This window comes from Somniosus microcephalus, chromosome 5 (assembly GCF_052327205.1).
Source record: "Somniosus microcephalus isolate GS21.2 chromosome 5, FLI_Smic_1.0, whole genome shotgun sequence".
Taxonomy (NCBI): Eukaryota; Metazoa; Chordata; class Chondrichthyes; order Squaliformes; family Somniosidae; genus Somniosus; species Somniosus microcephalus.
This window is the reverse complement of record NC_140991.1, coordinates 54,767,505-54,789,081: the sequence shown is the minus strand read 5'-3', so window position 1 is coordinate 54,789,081 and position 21,577 is coordinate 54,767,505. Positions and strand designations below refer to the sequence as shown.

Here is a 21,577-nt window from a genome sequence, read left to right as displayed (position 1 = left end):
GTTTGAACTTCAAGGGGAAAAATGTCAAACTAAAGCAATAAACAAAATACTGAGACATTCAGAAGTATGAACAGAACAAAACACAGAACTAAAAGTCACAAAAATTGACACCGGCAGATCGACTACTATCCAAGCTCATCATGTTTGGAGATTTTGGCACCAGCCCTGATGTAAGGACTGTTCAAATTGAGGGTCCTTAAAACCAAAAAGAGCAAGAATGTTAGGACTAATTAAGATCCATCAATACTGGTGGCCTTGAAAAAGAGACAGGGAAAGTAAGAAGGAAGAAACAACTTTATATAATGCCATTCATGACCCCAGGACACCCCAAAATGCTTTACAGCCAATTAATTACTTTTGTAATGTAGGGAAACACGGCAGCCAATTTGCGCACAGCAAGGTCCCGTAAACAGCAATATGTTAATGACCAGATAATCTGTTTCCGTGATGCTGGTTGAGGGATAAATATTGGTAAGGGAGAACTCGCCTGCTCCTCTTCGAAATAGTGCCATGGGATTTTTTACGTCCACCTGAGAGGGAAGATGGGGCCTCGGTTTAACATCTCATCCGAAATACGGCACTTTCGACAGTGCAACACTCGGTACCAACCTAGATTTTGTGTTCCAGTCTCTGGAGTGGGACTTGAACCCACAACCCACTGGTTGAGGCGAGAGTGTAACCACTGAACCGTGGCTGACATCAGATTGGCCATGCACATCGCTGAAAATTACAAGCATAAATGGCCTTAACATAAAAGGAGATTTAACATTTGCAGGGACTAGACACTTCAATTCAAATATTTTCTTTCTTTCTCAATTTTCTGTCAGTTCTTACTCCCTTCCCAAAGGCATCAGCCTTGGTTGCGCTCCAGTATTTGCCCTTCATTTGTGAGCTCAGAATGCATGTTTTCAACCGTGGGAAGCATCACAGTAGAATTCAATCCTGTCCTTGCCCAACATCCATACACATGTACTTCCATCAGAAGTCACCATATAACAATCAGGACCAGGCACCCATACTGATTTTCCTTTTTCTATTGTATTTGGTTTTTAAAAATTGCTTCAACTTGAAAGATTTTCAAGCTAATTCTAATTGTTTTCAATAAATATATATAAAACGTGCACATATGCGTTACTATTTGTATCCTTTGCAGCAAATACTATAAATGTTGCGTAGCAGTGGCGAATTCTCTCTACTAATTTAATTTGCGTATTAAAAAAATATCACAGCGACAGTTTTGCGAGTCAGAGTATGGAATGCGAAAATGTATTGGAACTAATGCCTGGTGTTCGGACTCTTCTCATCCCCATTGAATTCTCGTGCATTTCACTTTGCACAATTCACTTGCAGTTAAGGTGTGCAAATTAGATTATGATCACACAATTGATTTGGACTCCTTAAGCAGCTGGTTTTACAAAAGTCCAGTTTAGCAGGTCAAGTGTGCAAGAAGTGAATGCATGGAGATGAATAATTTGCAACTCCATGGAGATTAGAATAGCCGGTATTGGTGTACCTACTACTTAATGCTTAGCTGTCATTTGATACAGCTGTTTCAGTGAACAGTCAGTCGAGACTACTTTAAACCCTATGGCGGCTATTTTTGGGGACTTGAGCTCAGCAGATAAACTGCTTTTTAAATAATTAAAACACACTTTTTTAAACAAAAGTACTGTATTTTAAATATTAAAAAAAATTACCTGCATTTATATCGGATCTTTCAAATCCTCAGGATATCTGTTCACAGCAAATAAAATACTTTTGAAATGCAGTCACTGCTGTAATGTGGGCTATTGCACAGCAATGTCCTACAAACAGCAATGAGACAAATGACCAGATAATCTGTTTTGTTGATGTTGGTTGAGGGATTAATGTTATCCAGGACATTGAGAAAACTCCATGCTATTTCTCTGAATTGTTCCGTGTGATTTTTCACGTCTACCTGAGCAGGCAGACCAGGCCTTAGTTTAACATCTCATCTGAAAGATGGTACCTAAAGCAGTTTAGAAGCCCCTCAGTACTGCACTGAAGTGCTGTGCTGGGTTATATGCTCAATTCCTGGAATGGGGCTTGAGACACGACCTGACTCAGTGCAGAGAATGCTCGGATCCAAGCCTGACACTTATTAAGATTGCGAAGTCCCCCAAAGCCTGGACAGATTTATCGCTGAATCTGTATTTTCATGTCACTGAATTTGGTAGGGATTGGTGCAGAAACCTAGAAGATAGAAGCAGGAGTAGGCCATTCGGCCCCTCGAGCCTGCTCCGCCATTCAATGCGATCATGGCTGATCATCCAAGTTCAGTACCCAGTCCCTGCTTTCTCCCCATACCCCTTGATCCCTTTAGCCTTAAGGGATATATCCAACTCCTTCTTGAATATATTTAATGAATTGGCCTCTACTGTCTTCTGTGGTAGAGAATTCCACAGGTTCACCACTCTCTGGGTGAAGAAATTCCTCCTCATTTCTGTCCTAAAAGGCCTACCCCTTATCCTTGGACTGTGACCCCTGGTTCTGGATTCCCCGACCATCGGGAACATCCTCCCTGCATCTCGTCTGTCCAGTCTTGCCAGAATTGTATAAGTTTCAATGAGATCCCCTCTCATTCTTCTAAACTCCAGCGAGTGCAAGCCCAATCGACCCAATCTCTCCTCATACGTCATTCCTGCCATCCCAGGTATCAGCCTGGTGAATCTTCGCTGCACTCCTTCCATGGCAAGAACATCCTTCCTCAGATATGGCGACCAAAACTGCACACAATACTCCAGATGTGGTCTCACGAAGGCCCTGTACAACTGCAGCAAGACATCCTTGTTCCTGTACTCAAACCCTCTTGCTACGAAGGCCAACATACCATTTGCCTTCTTAACCACCTGCATGCTTACCTTCAGCGACTGGTGCACAAGGACACCCAGGTCTCGTTGCACTTCCCCTTCTCCCAATCTATTGCCATTCAGATAATAATCTGCCTTCCTGTTTTTGACACCAAAGTGGATAACCTCACATATATTGCATCTGCCATGCTTCTGCCCAATCACCCAACCTGTCCAAATCATCCTGTAGTTTCTCAGCATCCTCCTCACAGCACACACGCCCACCCAGCTTTGTGTCGTCTGCAAATTTGGAGATATTACATCTAGTTCCCTCATCTAGATCATTAATATATATTGTGAATAGCTGGGGTCCAAGAACCGATCCCTGCGGTACCCCACTAGTCACTGCCTGCCACTCGGAAAAAGAGCCGTTTATTCCAACTCTTTGCTTTCTATCTGCCAACCAGTTCTCTATCCAAGTCAATACCTTGCCCCCAATCCCATGTGCCTTAACTTTACATGCTAATCTCTTATGCGGGACCTTATCGAAAGCCTTCTGAAAGTCCAAATACACCACATCCACTGGATCTCCCTTATCTATTTTACTAGTTACATCCTCAAAAAATTCCAGTAGATTAGTCAAGCACGATTTACCTTTTGTAAATCCATGTTGACTTTGTCCGATCCTGTCACTGTTTTCCAAGTGCTCTGCTATTACATCTTTTATAATGGACTCTAGCATTTTCCCCACTACCGATGTCAGGCTTACCAGTCTGTAAGTCCCCGTTTTCTCTCTACCACCTTTTTTGAATAGTGGGGTAACATTAGCTACCCTCCAATCCATGGGTACAGTTCCAGATTCCATCGAATGTTGGAAGATGATCAGCAATGCATCTACTATTTCTAGGGCCACTTCCTTAAGTACCCTAGGATGTAGATTATCAGGCCCTGGGGATTTATCGGCCTTCAATCCCATCAATTTCCCTAACACCATTTCCCTACAAATACTGATTTCTTTCAGTTCCTCCCTTTCATCAGACCCTATGTTCCCTGACATTTCTGGGAGGTTATTTGTGTCCTCCTTTGTGAAGACAGAACCAAAATATATATTTAATTGGTCTGCCATTTCTTTGTTCCCCATTATAAATCCCCCATTAAGAAATTGGCCTTGCTGCAGAAGTCCAGATACCCTGTTCAAAATGTGCTTCAATAGTTGATCAACCTTGCTGCTAACGGATTTATAATGACTGGACACTTTCAATACCAGATGCAGTGACATGTGGCACTGGATACTCAGACTGATGCTGACTGGCTGTTTTGAGGTCAGGAGATCTGTGCTAAATTGTGAGCTTGGCACTAAATGTTACTGAGTTTGTCTGTTGTTTGTCTCCTGGGAAAAAGTCAAGGAGAATTTGCCCTGAACTATTAACGCCAAAAGGTTTACTTGACCATGTTGACAAATAGTTGTGGCTACTGCATTCTTTAGTTAATCATAGGTGGCTTCTTGTAAAATGACATAGAGCATATTTTTCACTGTGGATATTGAGGAATTCTAGACCATTAGCTTGGTGCGAAGTATTATTCTTAAGGCTATATTTATAAGGCGTGAAGCAATTTGAAGAATTTTTTTAAATTGTAAGCTCAAGTACCAAGTGTTTCATTGGCCCAAGCTGTACCAAATATGTAGGCCTAACCAACAGTTCCTGCACTACTTTGGTATACTTCTCTACTTCTATATGAAGAATGAATGACTGTAGAAGAATGTTAATTATGTACCGAAGGCATGCCGCCTTTGTTCCTTGAATGAAGTTTAATCTTCCATATGCAAACCTTTCTTCCATCTTATCCCTCCATTTTTTTTCTTTCATCTGGTGTTACTTGCAGGTATTTTTATGTGTTAGAGCGCTTTTATTATGGTCGAGATTTCATTGCAGCATTCTCTAGTCAAAGAATTAAAGATACAATTCAGAATGGAGTCTTGTGTATAATGGATTGAGACAAAATGGTGACATTTCGTAAGAACTTTTAGACATGTAATTCCCTTCGGTAAATTTCACTGCTCCAGAAAGGATGACGGTAATTCTGTTTGTGAGTGGGCATACTAATAGTTGATCTATCTCTGTGGGATAGTGCAATTTCCTAAGGACTTTGTCCCTTTAATTTTTTAGATTGGAGGAATAGATGTACATTTATTTGTCAGGTCCTTCTTCCAATCCATTATACATAAAGGCCCACTCTAAACTCTACTCTTAGCTCTTCGATCAGATAAGACTGTACTGAAACCTGTACAATAACAAGAACGCAGTCTCTTTAAAACTGCTGGTCGTAAGCAGTCTGGAATGGATCATTCTGATTTGAATTCTGTTTAGTGACCTGGATTGGGAATGCTGGCTAAAGTCCTGTATCCCTAATCTGAGACACAAATAGACATGCATCTTTTTATTGTTTTGGGGATTATGTAGAGAATCAGATTATATACTTTCCCTTTTTAGAGTTAATAAATAAAAAGCTCCTTTTATAGACCAAAATAATGCCCTTTCTGAATGTTTTACTTTTTTAAGCGAGAGACAATTTGTACGTAGAGATTGAACACATGCTACAGTAATTTTGTGTTCTAGACAGACAAGTTTGATTCTGGTTGTGAAATCGGCATGATATTAGAAGGTTCCGAACCAATCTATGTTGGATTTTTTAATGGGTTTCTTTTTGTTGTATTTCACTGTAAAAATAATTGCAAAACAGACTCTTTATGTGAGCTTGTAAATTGGTTTTTGCCCTGTCCCCTGTTTTGTATCCTCCTGTGTTTCTGACCTTTTATTACCTATTACGACCATACTTGTGCTTGGATGTTAAGTCAGTGGTTTATTTAAACAAATGTAATTTTTGGCCTTGGACTCCAATCTTTTCCATCTGGAATTTAATGTCTCGCTGTCATATTTCAGATACCACTGGGGAAACAGTAATTGTGAACAGAGGAAGTTCTGTGTGGTGGTGATGCCTATTCCTGCATATGTTATTTTTTCTTAAGTAGAACATTCTTGGGTATTGCTGTATTCTTGTTAAAATGAAGGAAAGGTTTGCACTGAGAGTTTTATTTAATTATTTTAAAAATTGTAATAAATAATTGTAAAACAAAAACTTTTTTGTAGTTGGAATCTAAACTAAAGATGATCAATGTTTATCAAATTAATTTTGAAGTTGAAAAATGCTAATTTTGTATATGGTTTTAATGCATATCTTTAGTGAGAATTAAATGGTTGCTGAACAATTATTCTACTTGTGTATTCTTGTTTCCTTGTTGCAGGTATCTGTAGCTGGTACTCACGTTGCTTCAGGGTCTCCAGCTGTAACTGTTGTACAGTTGCCCTCTGGCCAGACTGTGCAGGTCCAGGGAGTAATCCAAACTGCACAACCTTCTGTCATTCAATCACCACAGATACAGACTGTTCAGGTTAGCTATGGTTTTAGACTACTCTAACTTGTTTCAGAAACTTGGATACAATGTAAATGTAAATCCATCGTTACTACATAAAATAGCCAAAAAGGTTAAGTTTTAAGGTGTATTTGTACTATTAACTTTTTTAATCCCACATATTTTGAATTTCCTTTATTAGTGGGGAAAACAATATCATTTATTTTGTGAAATTCCTATTTCTAACAATAAAAACACAAACATTGATTTTTGCATTGTTAACTTGACTGTGTAAACGTTTCACGAGTGACTAAAATTGCTTAAGATATATATGGTCTTCTGGAGTGGTGGGGGTGGGGTGTGTCATTTTTATATTCACTGGCTAGGAGGTAATCTGGTTGAGCAGATTGCCCACCTATTAAAATCAATGGGATGAAAATCAGGTTGGTTTTGCAACGGGTGGGCATTCCGCTCCGCCATATTACTGCCCTGGCAGTGAAGTTAAAAATTATCCCCTTGGAGTCATGCAGCTCATCACTCCTAGCAATCCAGCGCATGAAGTCCAGGCAACTCGCTTCTATTTCCTCTTGTATTACTTAACTCCTGGTTTAGCCTGTTTACATTTTGTGGGCCTGGAAGTTTGGAAAGAGTTGTGTTTAGTGCTGTTGTCTCTTTGATGGATAAATCCGACATCAGAACATAAAGATCTGTTAGTATCTGCAACATTAAGATATATGTCAAATTAGTGGGAACATTGATTTAAACTTTGTATGTGGCCCATGAGGTTCAATGGTATGCACTTAAGTGGTATGTGATGACAACAAGTTTTGACATCCTGTTCCAGAGTTTAGTTGGTGTTTTTTTTTACTTAGTTGAACAGTTTGATTGAAGTAAGAGAATTTATAAAAACAGTGTAATAATTCATCACATCATCAAATATTAATTGACTAATGAGCACTCTAATAGTAGGATTTGTTAAAATAAACATGCAAACACAATTAATCCAATATCCTATGTTTTATTTTAATAGAACAAATGCAAACTGTGCGGGTGTTCCCATTAAGAATCTCCATAGTCGTTTGTACTACAGGAAACTTTGTGCTATCCGGCACCGACGGGACCGAGCTGCTGCCGTTCCCTCAAAACTGCCGGACACTCCAGAGCTAATGTTGAAACATACGGAGATCATCTCCGTATGAATCAACAAACCCTGTTCAGCCTCTAAACAGTCGGCAAGCGTCTCTGTAGTGTCTCTCGCTGAAGCTGTTGCTTAGCTACAGACCTTGCAGAGCTTGACTGTTCAAAAAAAACAAAGAAAAGAAAAGAAACGAAAAGAATAAAAAAACGGCTCCTGATTTTTGCCGGTGGCTCCAGCTTGCCGGGCGGCTCGCCTCCGGATAACACAAAGTTTCCTGTAAGTGGTATAGAGCATTGCAGTGAAATGTGCGTTAACTAAGTAGCCTTGCATGAAATTTAAACTTCTTTAAACAATAGAATCTTAGAGACTCTTGAAATGAATGTGTAATATTACTTAATAAAATCCTCCAACATCTGAAAGTCTCGTTAAATTTTTAGATTTTTACGCTCGGTATTTTTCTTGGCTTCAGCATCTCTGATCACTGCCTATGATCTGGGAGTGTCCCTGTATCTGTTGAATATCTAGATAATTTATTTTTAGCCCAGGGATTGAACAGAAAATGCTTATTACTGTACTGGTTGCAAAGAATTACAACTTATTTATAGCACAGAATCAGGCCATTTGGCCCAACAGGTCTATGCCGGTATTTTTATGAGATACACGGTTATAACTCGTGCACTGATATTACCTTACTGGACTTCAAAAAGGGTAGAATAAGCACATCACTAGACTCTGGCTTAGGCTATAAACTGCCAAATAGATTATCAACTAGGCAATGGATAAGTGAACAGAAGCAATAACACATTCTAGATTTACTAACTGTTGTGCCTGCTGCACCAAGTTGCGATGCCAACTAGACCCCTAGAAATTAACCTTTACCTGACAGTATAATATGTAGTCCCTCTGCCTATCTATCTCTCTGATGGCGTGTGACGGGCTACTTATTTTGAACAAGATAGGTTGAGAAATAATTTTCACAAAAATAGCATTCACCAACTAAAGTATCTCGGAAGTAAACTAATACTTTTGTAGTAGATTACAAAAGCCTTCTGACGTGATCTGCTCAAGTATATGTTCAATTTTAACACCAGTGTTGGAATGCATTTTGTCACTTGTGGTAAAGGTCTTTGGTCAGTTCAGAATTGGGAAAAAATGACAACGGAGGATATTCGCTTGAATTTGGTAGCCTGAAGCAACTGGCGATTTTTATTTCCCACTATCAGCAGAAGAAAAGTCACAAGCTGCCCTGAAACTCACCAGGTGTGCAAGATGCGGGGAGCCAAAATTCAATCTGGAAATTGCCATGTTGTAGCTGAAATGTGAGTGAAACTGACTAATAAAAACAGGCAGAGAATGCTTAGAAATGTTGATTTCCATCCTGAAAAGTTGGCTTAGTATTGGTTGGTTACAGTGGGATGATTTCCTCCACTTGCTGATTGACCAAAGAAGAAAATTAAGAAAAGGTATGGATACCTACAAAGAAATGTTTGTTTGTAAGCAAGTGGAAAACACAGGAGAAGTTGATGAGGCCAGAAACTTTCTGTTCAATGGAGAAAATTAAGGAAACAAAAATAATTGAAATAGTGTCTAAGAATAAAAAGTGCATTGTTTAAGGAGAGAAGTGAGTTGACACATGAAGAGTTCTGGGTTTAAAAAAGCAAAGAAATGAAAGAGGTGGACAGGTAAATTAAGAAACACAGTTGTAGTTGTCGATGAACCCAGCGAAAAATAAAAGATAACATCCTGATAAGGTAGCTTTTTTGCATAGCCAGCAACAGTAGTTTGAACAGTAAGGCTGATGATGATCCGGCTGTGGTTTACCTCAGGGTGGGGAAAAAAATAAGACCTGGTTAACTGGAGAGCAGACTAACAGACAGAAAAGAAAGAGTAGGGATAAATGGGTCTTTTTCAGGATGGCAGGCTGTGACTAGTGGGTACCGCAAGGATCGGTGCTTGGGCCCCAGCTATTCACAATCTATATCAATGATTTGGATGAGGGGACTAAATGTAACATTTCCAAATTTGCTGATGATACAAAGCTAGGTGGCAGTGTCAGTTGGGAAGAGGATGTGAAGAGGCTTCAAGGGGATCTCGACAGGCTCAGTGAGTGGGCGAGAACATGGCAGATGAAATCTAATGTGGATAAATGTGAAGTTATCCACTTCGGTAGAAAAAACAGAAAGGCAGAGTATTTCCTAAATGGTGAAAGATTGGGGAATACAGATGCTCAAAGGGACCTGGGTGTCCTTGTACATGAGTCACTGAAAGTGAATGTGCAGGTGCAGCAAGCCATTAGGAAGGCAAATGGTATGCTGGCCTTCATTACAAGAGGATTTGAGTACAGGAGTAAATAAGTCTTACTCCAATTATATAGGGCCTTGGTGAGATCACACCTGGAGTAGTGTGTACAATTTTGGTCTCCTTATTTCCATAGAGGGAGTGCAACGAAGGTTCACGAGATTGATTCCTGGGATGGCGGGACTGTTGAGGGAGAAGAGATTTAGTAAACTAGGCCTGTATTCACTTGAATTCAGAAGAATGAGAGGGGATCTCATTGAAGCATACAAAATTATTACAGGGCTTGATAGGGTTGATGCTGGGAGAATGATTCCCTTAGCTGGGGAGTCTAGAACCAGGGGCAACAGCCTCAGGATAAAGGGTAGGCCATTCAGGACTGAGATGAGAAGAAATTTCTTCACACAGAGGGTGGTGAATCTTTGGAATTCTCTACCCCAGAGGGCTGTGGAGGCTCGGTCACTGGGTATATTCAAAACCGAAGTCAATAGATTTCTGACTAGTAAGGGCATCAAGGGATATGGTGATAGGGCCGGTGAATGGAGTTGAGGCAGAAGATCAGCCATGATCTCATTGAATGGCGGAGCAGGCTCGAAGGGCCAAATGGCCTACTCCTGCTCCTATTTCTTATGTTCTTATGTTTATGTTCAGACCGAGATTGTAAGAGAGTTAGAGTGGGAAGTGACGACGAAGTAGATGGCCAAATGTAATGTAAATATCAAGGGGGATAAAGCCTTGGACATGTGTCAAATTGATGAAGAAGCTTAAGAAGGGAGTCTTGAAGTGACAGAATTTCACCGTGTCACCCAAAAAGTCCAGAGCAATGAAGGAACCTCTGGTTTGGAACGAGCAGTAATAATTTCATAGCACAAAAAGGGAGACATTAGAGTGTAAAAATTCCAGAATTATCATCATGCTTCATGTGCCATGGAAGGTTTTTGCTGGAGTGCTCCTTAATGAACGGGCATGTGGATAAAAGACTGGGGGGGGGGAAATCAGTGTGGCTTCATGAAGATGTGGATGTGATGACCAGATCTTTGCACATAGAAACATAGAAGATAGGAGCAGGAGTAGGCCATTCGGCCCTTCGAGCCTGCTCCGCCATTCAATGAGATCATGGCTGATCATCCAAATTCAGTACCCGGTCCCTGCCTTCTCCCCATATCCCTTGATCCCTTTAGCCTTAAGAAATATATCCAACTCCTTCTTGAATATATTTAATGAACTGGCCTCCACCGCCCTCTGTGGCAGAGAATTCCACAGGTTCACCACTCTCTGGGTGAAGAAATTCCTCCTCATTTCAGTCCTAAATGGCTTACCCCTTATCCTTAGACTGTGGCCCCTGGTTCTGGACTCCCTGGCCATCAGAAACATCCTTCCTGCATCTAGTCTGTCCAGGCCTGACAGAATTTTATAGGTTTCGATGAGATCCCCTCTCAATCTTCTAAACTCCAGTGAGTAGAAGCCCAATCGACACAATCTCTCCTCAAACGTCATTCCTGCCATCCCAGGTATCAGCCTGGTGAATCTTCGCTGCACTCCTTCCATGGCAAGAACATCCTTCCTCAGGTAAGGCGACCAAAACTGCACACAATACTCAAGGTGTGGTCTCACCAAGGCCCTGTACAACTGCAGCAAGACATCCTTGTTCTTGTACTCGAACCCTCTTGATACGAAGGCCAACATACCATTTGCCTTCTTAACCACCTGCTGCACCTGCATGCTTACCTTCAGCGACTGGTGTACAAGAACACCCAGGTCTCTCTGCACTTCCCCTTCTCCCAATCTATTACCATTCAAATAATAATCTGCCTTCCTGTTTTTGCCACCAAAGTGGATAACCTCACATTTATCCACATTATAGTGCATTTGCCATGTTTCTGCCCAATCACCCAACCTGTCCAAATCGTACTGGAGTTTCATGACATCCTCCTCACAGCATACCCTCCCACCCAGCTTTGTGTCGTCTGCAAATTTGGAGATATTACATCCAATTCCCTCGTCCAGATCATTAATATATATTGTGAACAGCTGGGGTCCGAGGACCGATCCTTGCGGTACCCCACCAGTCACTGCCTGCCACTCGGAAAACGACCCGTTTATTCCAACTCTTTACTTTCTGTCCGCCAACCAGTTCTCTATCCAAGTCAATACCTTGCTCCCAATCCCATGTGCCTTAATTTTGCACGCTAATCTCTTATGCGGGACCTTATCGAAAGCCTTCTGAAAGTCCAAATACACCACATCCACTGGTTCTTCCTTATCTATTTTACCAGTTACATCCTCAAAAAATTCCAGTAGATTAGTCAAGCATGATTTACCTTTTGTAAATCCATGTTGACTTTGTCCGATCCTGTCACTGCTTTCCAAGTGCTCTGCTATTACATCTTTTATAATGGACTCTAGCATTTTCCCCACTACCGAGTGAACCTTCTCTGAACCGCCTCGAGAGCAAGTATATCTTTTCTTAAATATGGAAACCAAAACTGCACGCAGTATTCCAGGTGTGGCCTCACCAATACCCTGTATAACTGCAGCAAGACTTCCCTGTTTTTATACTCCATCCCCCTTGCAATAAAAGCCAAGATTCCATTGGCCTTCCTGATCACCTGCTGCAACTGCATAATAACTTTTTGTGTTTCATGCACCAGATCTCTTTGTACTATAGCACTTTGCAGTTTCTCTCCATTTAGATAATGGCACTGAAATTAGATCAGGGGTTTGCCACGCGTGCAAGCCCCCGATCTGCATTCACCCTGCGCGCTGACATCTGAAGCCCGGGCCTGCTTGCATTTCCTTTCACAGGCCCGGTTCAGCTGTCGGCGCGCTGTGCTAACCTGATCCAGCGGCATAGTTCGTGCGATGTGCCGGCTGGGATCAGGTGAGCACTGTGCAGCCAATCAGGGGAGGGGAAACTCATTCATGAGTTTGACAGTAAGAGCTGTCAAACTCATGAAAACTACGGGGGCCCAAAACACTATTTAAACTTTAAATAAAAATTTAAAAAACATCCCAATCATTAAATTAAGTATAAATAAGTTTAAAAAAAAATAATTTAAACAATTTTTTTTTAATAAAAAGGGTCTAAAACTAAACTTACCTTATTGTAGATTCTTTAAAATAATAAACCTGGGGGGGAAAAAAAAATTCTAAATTGCACTAAAACACCACTTACCTGTAAAAATAAATACTTACGTGTGCTTTTTGCAAGCGTAAAGACTGGAGGCCCTTTACACATGCGCAAATCCCCCAAAACAGAGGAAATCCAAGACGCACGCACAGCGCATGCGCTAGCCTCTTCACCTCTTGGGTTAGAGGAGAGGAAATGCCGGTTTTCAGCGCATGCGTTGTGCATGCTGAAAACTGGCATTTCCTCCGGCCAGACGCGTGAGTACCCCTTCCGTACTCATGCGTTTGGGGAGGAATTACTGCTCCATTAACTTGCTCTTTGATTTTTTCTGCCAAAGTGCATAACCTCACACTTTCCAACATTATATTGCATCTGCCAAATCTCTGCCCACTCACTTAGCCTGTCTATGTCCTTTTGCAGGTTTTTTATGTCCTCCTCACTCACTGCTTTCCCTCCCATCTTTGTATCGTCGGCAAACTTGGATATGTTGCACTCGGTCCCTTCCTCCAAATCGTTAATATAGATTGTAAAGAGTTGGGGTCCCAGCACTGACCCCTGCAGAACACCACTAGTTACTGATTGCCAGCCCGAGAACGAACCATTTATCCCAACTCTTTGTTTTCTGTTAGATAGCCAATCTTCCACCCATGCCAGTATATTACCCCCAATCCCGTGATTTCTTATCTTGATCAGTAATCTTTTGTGTGGAACCTTGTCAAATGCCTTTTGGAAGTCCAAATACACTACATCCACTGGTTCCCCTTTATCCACCCTGTATGTTATATCCTCAAAGAATTCGAGCAAATTTGTCAAACATGACTCCCCCTTCGTAAAACCATGCTGACTCTGCCCTATTAAATTATGTTTATCCAAATGCTCTGTTACTGTTTCCTTAATAATGGACTCCAACATTTTGCCAACCACAGATGTTAGGCTAATTGGTCTATAGTTTCCAGCTTTTTGTCTACTTCCCTTAAATAAGGGTGTTACATTAGCAGTTTTCCAATCTGCCGGGACCTTTCCTGAGTCCAGGGAGTTCTGGAAAATAATCACCAATGCATCCACAATCCCTACCGCCACTTCTCTCAAGACCCTAGGATGTAGGCTATCAGGTCCGGGGGATTTATCCGCCTTAAGTCCCATTGTTTTACTGAGTACCATCTCCTTAGTGATTTTAATCGTGTTTAGCTCCTCCCCGCCATCCCCCTTGCAATAAAAGCCAAGATTCCATTGGCCTTCCAGATCACCTGCATACTAACTTTTTGTGTTTCATGCACCAGGACCCCCAGATCCCTTTGTACTGTAGCACTTTGCAGTTTCTCTCTGTAATGAAATCTGTTTGTCTTGATCCTGTATTCGTTTTGCACTCATGTATATTATCCTCCCCCACTGTGTATAGTTTCACTTCCTCTTTCCCGACTAACCTGGGAGGTTCCAGGTCTTGGCTCTTGGCTCCGCCCCTGACTTCTCTTACATAAAGATCCCAGGATCTGTCGGACTCATTCCTGTGAACCAGTCGGCGTGTTGAGATGTTAGCTCTGATCTTAGTGATTAAAAGCCAACTTGTTTAAGTCTATAACTTCTAGTTTTGTGGTTATTGAAGGCCCATCAATTTTAATCACTAAAGAATACTAGGATGGATCGACTCCTAAAACCAGAGCGTCTGGACTTGGATCCACAGTCTGCTGAAGCATCAAATCAATTTGGACACAGGCTCAAATGCTTCGAACTCTTCGCGGGGGCCTCATCCGCTAGCGAGGTAGATAAACTGAGTCTACTGACTACTCGCGTAAGTCATCGGATTTATTCGTTCATCCGGGACGCCACCTCTTACACGGAGGCCATCACTATCCTGAAGGCCCAATACCAGAGGCCGGTAAACGAAGTGTACGCCAGACATCTGCTGGCTACACGCAGGCAGCGACCAGAGGAATCAATGGACGATTTCTTACAGGGCCTAAAGGACCTGGTCCGGGACTGTAACTGCAAGGCCGTGACGGCCAACGCGTACTCTGACGAATTGGTCCGCGATTCCTTCATCACGGGCCTCAAATCGAATTATATCCGGCAGAGACTGTTGGAGAAGGAGGTCCTGGACTTAAAAAAGGCAGTGGCCACTGTGCGATCGCTGGACGTGGCCCAGAAAAACTCTGACTCTTATTCTTCCGGCCATGCGGCCCTCACCACCTCGTGCGCGCCGAGGGGGCCGCCATCTTGGAATCAGCCATCTTCCCCATCCAGGTCTCAGACCAGCTCTACGCCGCCGGAGTCCCCATACAGAAGTTCACCCAGGAGTCCTACTACAGCGGCAATGTCTCGAGGCCCGAAATGCTACTTCTGCGGCCAGGCCAAGCACCCCAGACAACGATGCCCAGCGAAGGACGCTACATGCTTCAAATGTAAGAAAAAGGGGCATTTTAGCAAAGTCTGCAGGGGGAATCCGATTTCCAACTCCGTCACCGCCTCGTGCGTGCCGTGCGGGCCGCCATCTTGGGATCCGCCATCTTTTCCCGACTCAACGGCCGCCCAGGGCCCAACAGTGGCTTCGATCACGGTGGATCAATCCAGGCCACACCCATTGACAAAATCCATGATGGACATACAGGTAAACGGGAATTTAACGAAATGTTTAATTGACTGTGGGAGTACCGAGAGTTTTATCCACCCTAGCCTGGTACGGCGGCACTCATTAACTGTAACCCCTACACGGAGCAGAATTGCTATGGCTGCTAAGCCCCACACTTCAGACATTTTGGGCTACTGTGTGGTAACACTGACTGTAAAAGGCACGGACTACAAGGATTTTAAACTCCTCGTGATGCCAGAACTCTGTGTTAATGTAATCTTGGGCCTGGACTTCCAGTGCCACCACGAAAGCGTCACGCTAGCATATGGCGGGTCCCAGCCACCACTCAGTCTGTGGCCTATCAACCTTAAAAATCAGCCCGCCCTCTTTATTCGCTAATCTCGCTCCGAACTGTAGGCCCATAGCGACCAAAAGTAGACGGTACAGTCTGGAAGACAGACACTTTATCAAGGCGGAAGTGGACAGACTCCTGCGGGAAGGCATTATTGAATGCAGTACCAGCCCGTGGCGTGCCCAAGTAGTCATAATTAAAAATAGCGAAAAGAAACGGATGGTAATTGACTACAGCCAGACTGTTAATATTTATACCCAGCTGGACGCCTACCCTTTACCCCGCATATCAGAAATGGTCAATCAGATTGCGCAATACCGAGTCTTCTCGACTATCGACCTCAAATCCGCGTATCACCAGCTCCCCATTAGAACGGAGGACCGCCCATACACCGCCTTCGAGGCGAACGGGCGCCTCTACCATTTTCTCAGAGTGCCCTTCGGGGTAACAAATGGGGTCTCGGTCTTCCAACGTGAGATGGACCGCATGGTTGACGAGAATAAACTACAAGCTACCTACCCCTATCTGGACAATGTCACTATCTGCGGGCACAACCAGCAAGACCACGATCTAAATCTTGCGAGATTTTTAAAAACTGCCCTAAAGCTGAATCGAACCTACAACGAAGACAAATGTGTCTTCAACACAACCCGTCTCTGTATCCTCAGCTGTGTGGTGGAAGATGGGGTAATTGGACCGGACCCTGACCGATTACACCCACTAAAGGAACTGCCCCTGCCACACAATCCCAAAGCTTTAAAAAGGTGCCTGGGATTTTTTTCGTATTATGCCCAATGGGTGCCTAATTACGCTGATAAGGCCCGACCCCTCATTAAATCGACGTCCTTCCCACTATCAGCTGAAGCTCAGGAGGCTTTCACCAGTATTAAACAGGACATTGAAAGGGCTGCAGTGTGTGCAGTGGACGAATGCATTCCCTTTCAAGTCGAAAACGATGCGTCAGACTTTGCCTTAGCTGCGACCCTCAATCAGGCTGGGAGACCTGTGGCCTTCTTCTCCCGAACCCTTCAGGGGCCTGAAATCAGGCACTCTTCTGTCGAGAAGGAGGCACAGGCTATAGTGGAGGCAGTGCGGCACTGGAGACACTACCTAGCCGGCAAACGTTTCACCCTGCTCACCGACCAGCGGTCGGTGGCTTTCATGTTTAATAACAAAGGGGGAAAATCAAGAATGACAAAATACTCAGGTGGAGGATCGAACTATCCACGTTCGACTATGATATTATGTACAGGCCGGGAGCCCTTAATGAACCCCCAGACGCCCTATCGCGGGGAATGTGTGCCAGCATTCATACGGACAAATTACAGGGTCTCCACAACGACCTCTGTCACCCAGGGGTCACCCGACTATACCATTTTATAAAATCCCGCAATCTGCCCCACTCCATCGAGGTGGTCAGGGCAATGACCAGAGCCTGCCGCATCTGTGCGGAATGCAAGCCTCGTTTCTACAGGCGTGACCGTGCACACCTTATCAAAGCCACACGGCCATTCGAGCGCCTAAGTCTGGACTTCAAGGGACCCCTTCCCTCTGCCGACCGTAACGTATACTTCCTCAATATCATCGATGAATATTCCCGCTTCCCCTTCGCCATTCCCTGCCCAAACATGACCAGTGCCACGGTCATCAAGTGTCTCTGTAATCTATTCTGCATGTTTGGCATGCCGAACTACATACACAGCGATAGGGGGACGTCATTCATGAGTGACGAACTGCGACAGTTCTTGCTCTCAAAGGGGATAGCCACTAGCAGAACCACTAGCTCCAACCCCCGGGGTAATGGGCAAGTGGAAAGGGAGAATGCTACTGTTTGGAAGGCTGTCACGTTAGCCTTAAAGTCAAAAGGCCTTCCAACCTCCCGCTGGCAGGAAGTCCTCCCAGATGTGCTCCACTCCATAAGGTCTCTGTTATGTACTGCCACTAACGCTACCCCTCACGAAAAGATGTTCGTTTTCCCCCGGAAATCCACCTCGGGCATATCTCTACCCACGTGGCTGACGTCTCCGGGGACAGTACTATTGCGGAAGCACGTGAGAGGCCATAAAACGGACCCCCTTGTGGAAAAGGTACAGCTCCTCCATGCAAACCCTCAGTACGCCTATATCGAATACTCTGACGGGCGAGAGGACACGGTTTCCGTAAAAGACCTCGCTCCCTTGGGGAGCGGAGAGAACGATGGGAGACTACCCGATGAAGACCTACACTACAAAGAGACAGGACGCCCAGAGGTATCAATACCCAACTTTAACCTGGAGGACACTGCAGATAACCTGGAAGACACTGCGGAGGCCCGGACAGCGGAGGAACCAGAATCCACTCCCCTAGAGGCACCCCAACCGGCTTTGCGCCGATCACGGAGAACTGCAAAACCTCCTGACAGACTCACTTATACCAACTTTTAAGAAACATCACCCCGATGGACTAAATCTATAGAAGGGGTGAATGTAATGAAATCTGTTTGTCTTGGTCCTGTATTCGCTTTGCACTCATGTATATTACCCTCCCCCACTGTGTATAGTTTCACTTCCTCTTTCCCGACTAACCTGGGAGGTTCCAGGTCTTGGCTCCGCCCCTGACTTCTCTTACATAAAGATCCCAGGATCTGTATGACTCATTCCTGTGAACCAGTCGGCGTGTTGAGATGTTAGCTCTGATCTTAGTGATTAAAAGCCAACTTGTTTCAGTCTATAACTTCTAGTTTTGTGGTTATTGAAGGCCCATCACTCTCCATTTAGGTTCTTGTGCACCAGTCGCTGAAGGTAAGCATGCAGGTGCAGCAGGCGGTTAAGAAGGCAAATGGTATGTTGGCCTTCGTAGCAAGAGGGTTCGAGTACAAGAACAAGGATGTCTTGCTGCAGTTGTACAGGGCCTTGGTGAGACCGCACCTTGAGTATTGTGTGCAGTTTTGGTCACCTTACCTGAGGAAGGACGTTCTTGCCATAGAGGGAGTGCAGCGAAGATTCACCAGGCTGATACCTGGGATGGCAGGAATGACGTACGAGGAGAGATTGTGTCAATTCGGCTTATACTCACTGGAGTTTAGAAGATTGAGAGGGGATCTCACCGAAACCTATAAAATTCTGTCAGGTCTGGACAGACTAGATGCAGCAAGGATGTTTCTGATGGCCGGGGAGTCCAGAACCAGGGGTCATAGTCTAAGGATAAGGGGTAAGCCATTTAGGACTGAAATGAGGAGGAATTTCTTCACCCAGAGAGTGGTGAACCTGTGGAATTCTCTGCCACAGAGGACAGTGGAGGCCAGTTCATTAAATATATTCAAGAAAGAGTTGGATATATTTCTTGAGGCTAAAGGGATCAAGGGATATGGGGAGAAGGCAGGGACAGGGTACTGAATTTGGATGATCAGCCATGATCTCATTGAATGGCGGAGCAGGCTCGAAGGGCCGAATGGCCTACTCCTGCTCCTATCTTCTATGTTTCTATAATAACTTGCTCTTTGATTTTTTCTGCCAAAGTGCATAACCTCACACTTTCCAACATTATATTGCATCTGCCAAATCTCTGCCCACTCACTTAGCCTGTCTATGTCCTTTTGCAGGTCCCTTCCTCCAAATTGTTAATATAGATTGTAAAGAGTTGGGGTCCCAGCACTGACCCCTGCGGAACACCACTAGTTACTGATTGCCAGCCCGAGAACGAACCATTTATCCCAACTCTTTGTTTTCTGTTAGATAGCCAATCTTCCACCCATGCCAGTATATTACCCCCAATCCCGTGATTTTTTATCTTGATCAGTAATCTTTTGTGTGGAACCTTGTCAAATGCCTTTTGGAAGTCCAAATACACTACATCCACTGGTTCCCCTTTATCCACCCTGTATGTTATATCCTCAAAGAATTCGAGCAAATTTGTCAAACATGACTTCCCCTTCGTAAAACCATGCTGACTCTGTCCTATTAAATTATGTTTATCCAAATGCTCTGTTACTGTTTCCTTAATAATGGACTCCAACATTTTGCCAACTACAGATGTTAGGCTAACTGGTCTATAGTTTCCAGCTTTTTGTCTACTTCCTTTCTTAAATAAGGGTGTTACATTAGCAGTTTTCCAATCTGCCGGAACCTTTCCTGAGTCCAGGGAGTTCTGGAAAATGATCACCAATGCATCCACAATCCCTACCGCCACTTCTCTCAAGACCCTAGGATGTAGGCCATCAGGTCCGGGGGATTTATCCGCCTTAAGTCCCATTATTTTACTGAGTACCATCTCCTTAGTGATTTTAATCGTGTTTAGCTCCTCTTTCCCCGCCCCCCCCCATTGCCCCCTGTTTGTCCAGTGTTGGGATATTTTTAGTGTCCTCTACTGTAAAGACTGATACAAAATATTTGTTCAGCATCTTTGCCATCTCCATGTTCCCCACCACTAGTTTCCCGGTCCCATCCTCTAAGGGACCAACGTTCACTTTAGCCACCCTTTTTCTTTTTATATAGTTGTAGAAACTCTTGCTATCTGTTTTTATATTTTTTGCTGTTTACTTTCATAATCTATCTTCCCTTTCTTAATTCATCTTTTAGTTATTGTTTGCTGGCGTTTAAATGCTTCCCAATTTTCTATCCTCCTACTAGATTTGGCTAATTTATATGCCCTTGTTTTCAGTCGAATACTATCCTTTATTACTTTACTAAGTCACGGATGGCTGTCTTTTCTTTTACTCCCCTTTTTCCTCAGTGGAATATATTTATCTTGAAAGATGTGAAATATCTCCTTGAATGTAGACCACTGCTCTTGTACCGTCTTACACTTTAATCTGTTTTCCCAGTCCACTTTAGTCAATTCTACTCTCAGACCTTCATAGTCTCCTTTATTTAAGCTCAGTACGCTGGTTTGAGATCCAACTCTCTCACCCTCAAACTGAATTTGGAATTCAACCATATTATGGTCACTCATTCCAAGGGGATCCTTTACTAGGACATTTTTTATTAATCCTGTCTCATTACACCGGACCAGATCTAAGATTGCCTGCCCCCTGGTTGGTTCAGTTACATACTGCTCAAGGAACCCGTCCCTAATACACTCTATGAACTCTTCCTCAAGGCTGCCATGCCCAATTTGATTAGTCCAGTCAATATGAAAGTTAAAATCCCCCATGATTATAGCTGTTCCCTTATTACAAGCCCCAACTATTTCCTGATTTATACTCCGATCAACAGAGTGGCAACTGTTAGGAGTCCTATAGACTACGCCCACTAGTGACTTTCCCCTTATTATTCCTTATCTCCACCCAAACTGTTTCACTATCCTGATCCTTTGACCCAATATCATTTCTGACTATTGCAGTGATTCCATCCTTGATTAACATAGCAACCCCACCTCCCTTTCCTTCCTGTTTGTCCTTCCTAATTGTCAAATACCCTTGTATGTTTAGTTCCCAGTCATGATCACCTTGCAGCCATGTTTCCGTAATGGCCACCAGATCATACCCATGTGTAGTTATTTGTATCGTCAACTCGTCTATTTTGTTACGAATGCTGCGTGCATTCAGATAAAGAACTTTCAAATATGTTTTCTGACAATTTATTCCTGCTTTTACCCCTTTTACTACATCATTATACATTCTGTCCCTTCCTGACACGCTCTGGTTTTTAATTCCCCCACTGCTACCTTGCTCTATTGCCATCTCCTCTGTCATTTTTATTTTTCGCTCTCTTAAAACCTCCCCCCCACTAATTGTTTAAAGCCCTCTCTACAGCCCTAGTTATTCGATTCGCCAGGATTCTAGTCCCAGCACTGGCCAAGTGAAGTAATTTGGCCCCTAGCTGCTCAAACTCTCTCAGCAGAACCTCCTTCCTTGTCCTATCTATGTTGTTGGTACCAACATGGACCACGACAACT

General features: G+C 43.4%; 1 protein-coding gene across 4 annotated transcripts in view; it reads left to right on the top strand.

The window, feature by feature from the left end:
• Window positions 1–21,577, top strand: part of LOC147117041 (cAMP-responsive element modulator-like) — a 288,959-nt gene that overhangs the window by 78,239 nt on the left and 189,143 nt on the right. For all 4 annotated transcript variants that reach the window (XM_085987622.1, XM_085987618.1, XM_085987619.1 and 1 more), the window contains one exon: window positions 6,115–6,261. In XM_085987622.1, the coding sequence (XP_085843748.1) occupies window positions 6,115–6,261 (147 nt within the window). The remainder of the gene's footprint in view (window positions 1–6,114; window positions 6,262–21,577) is intronic.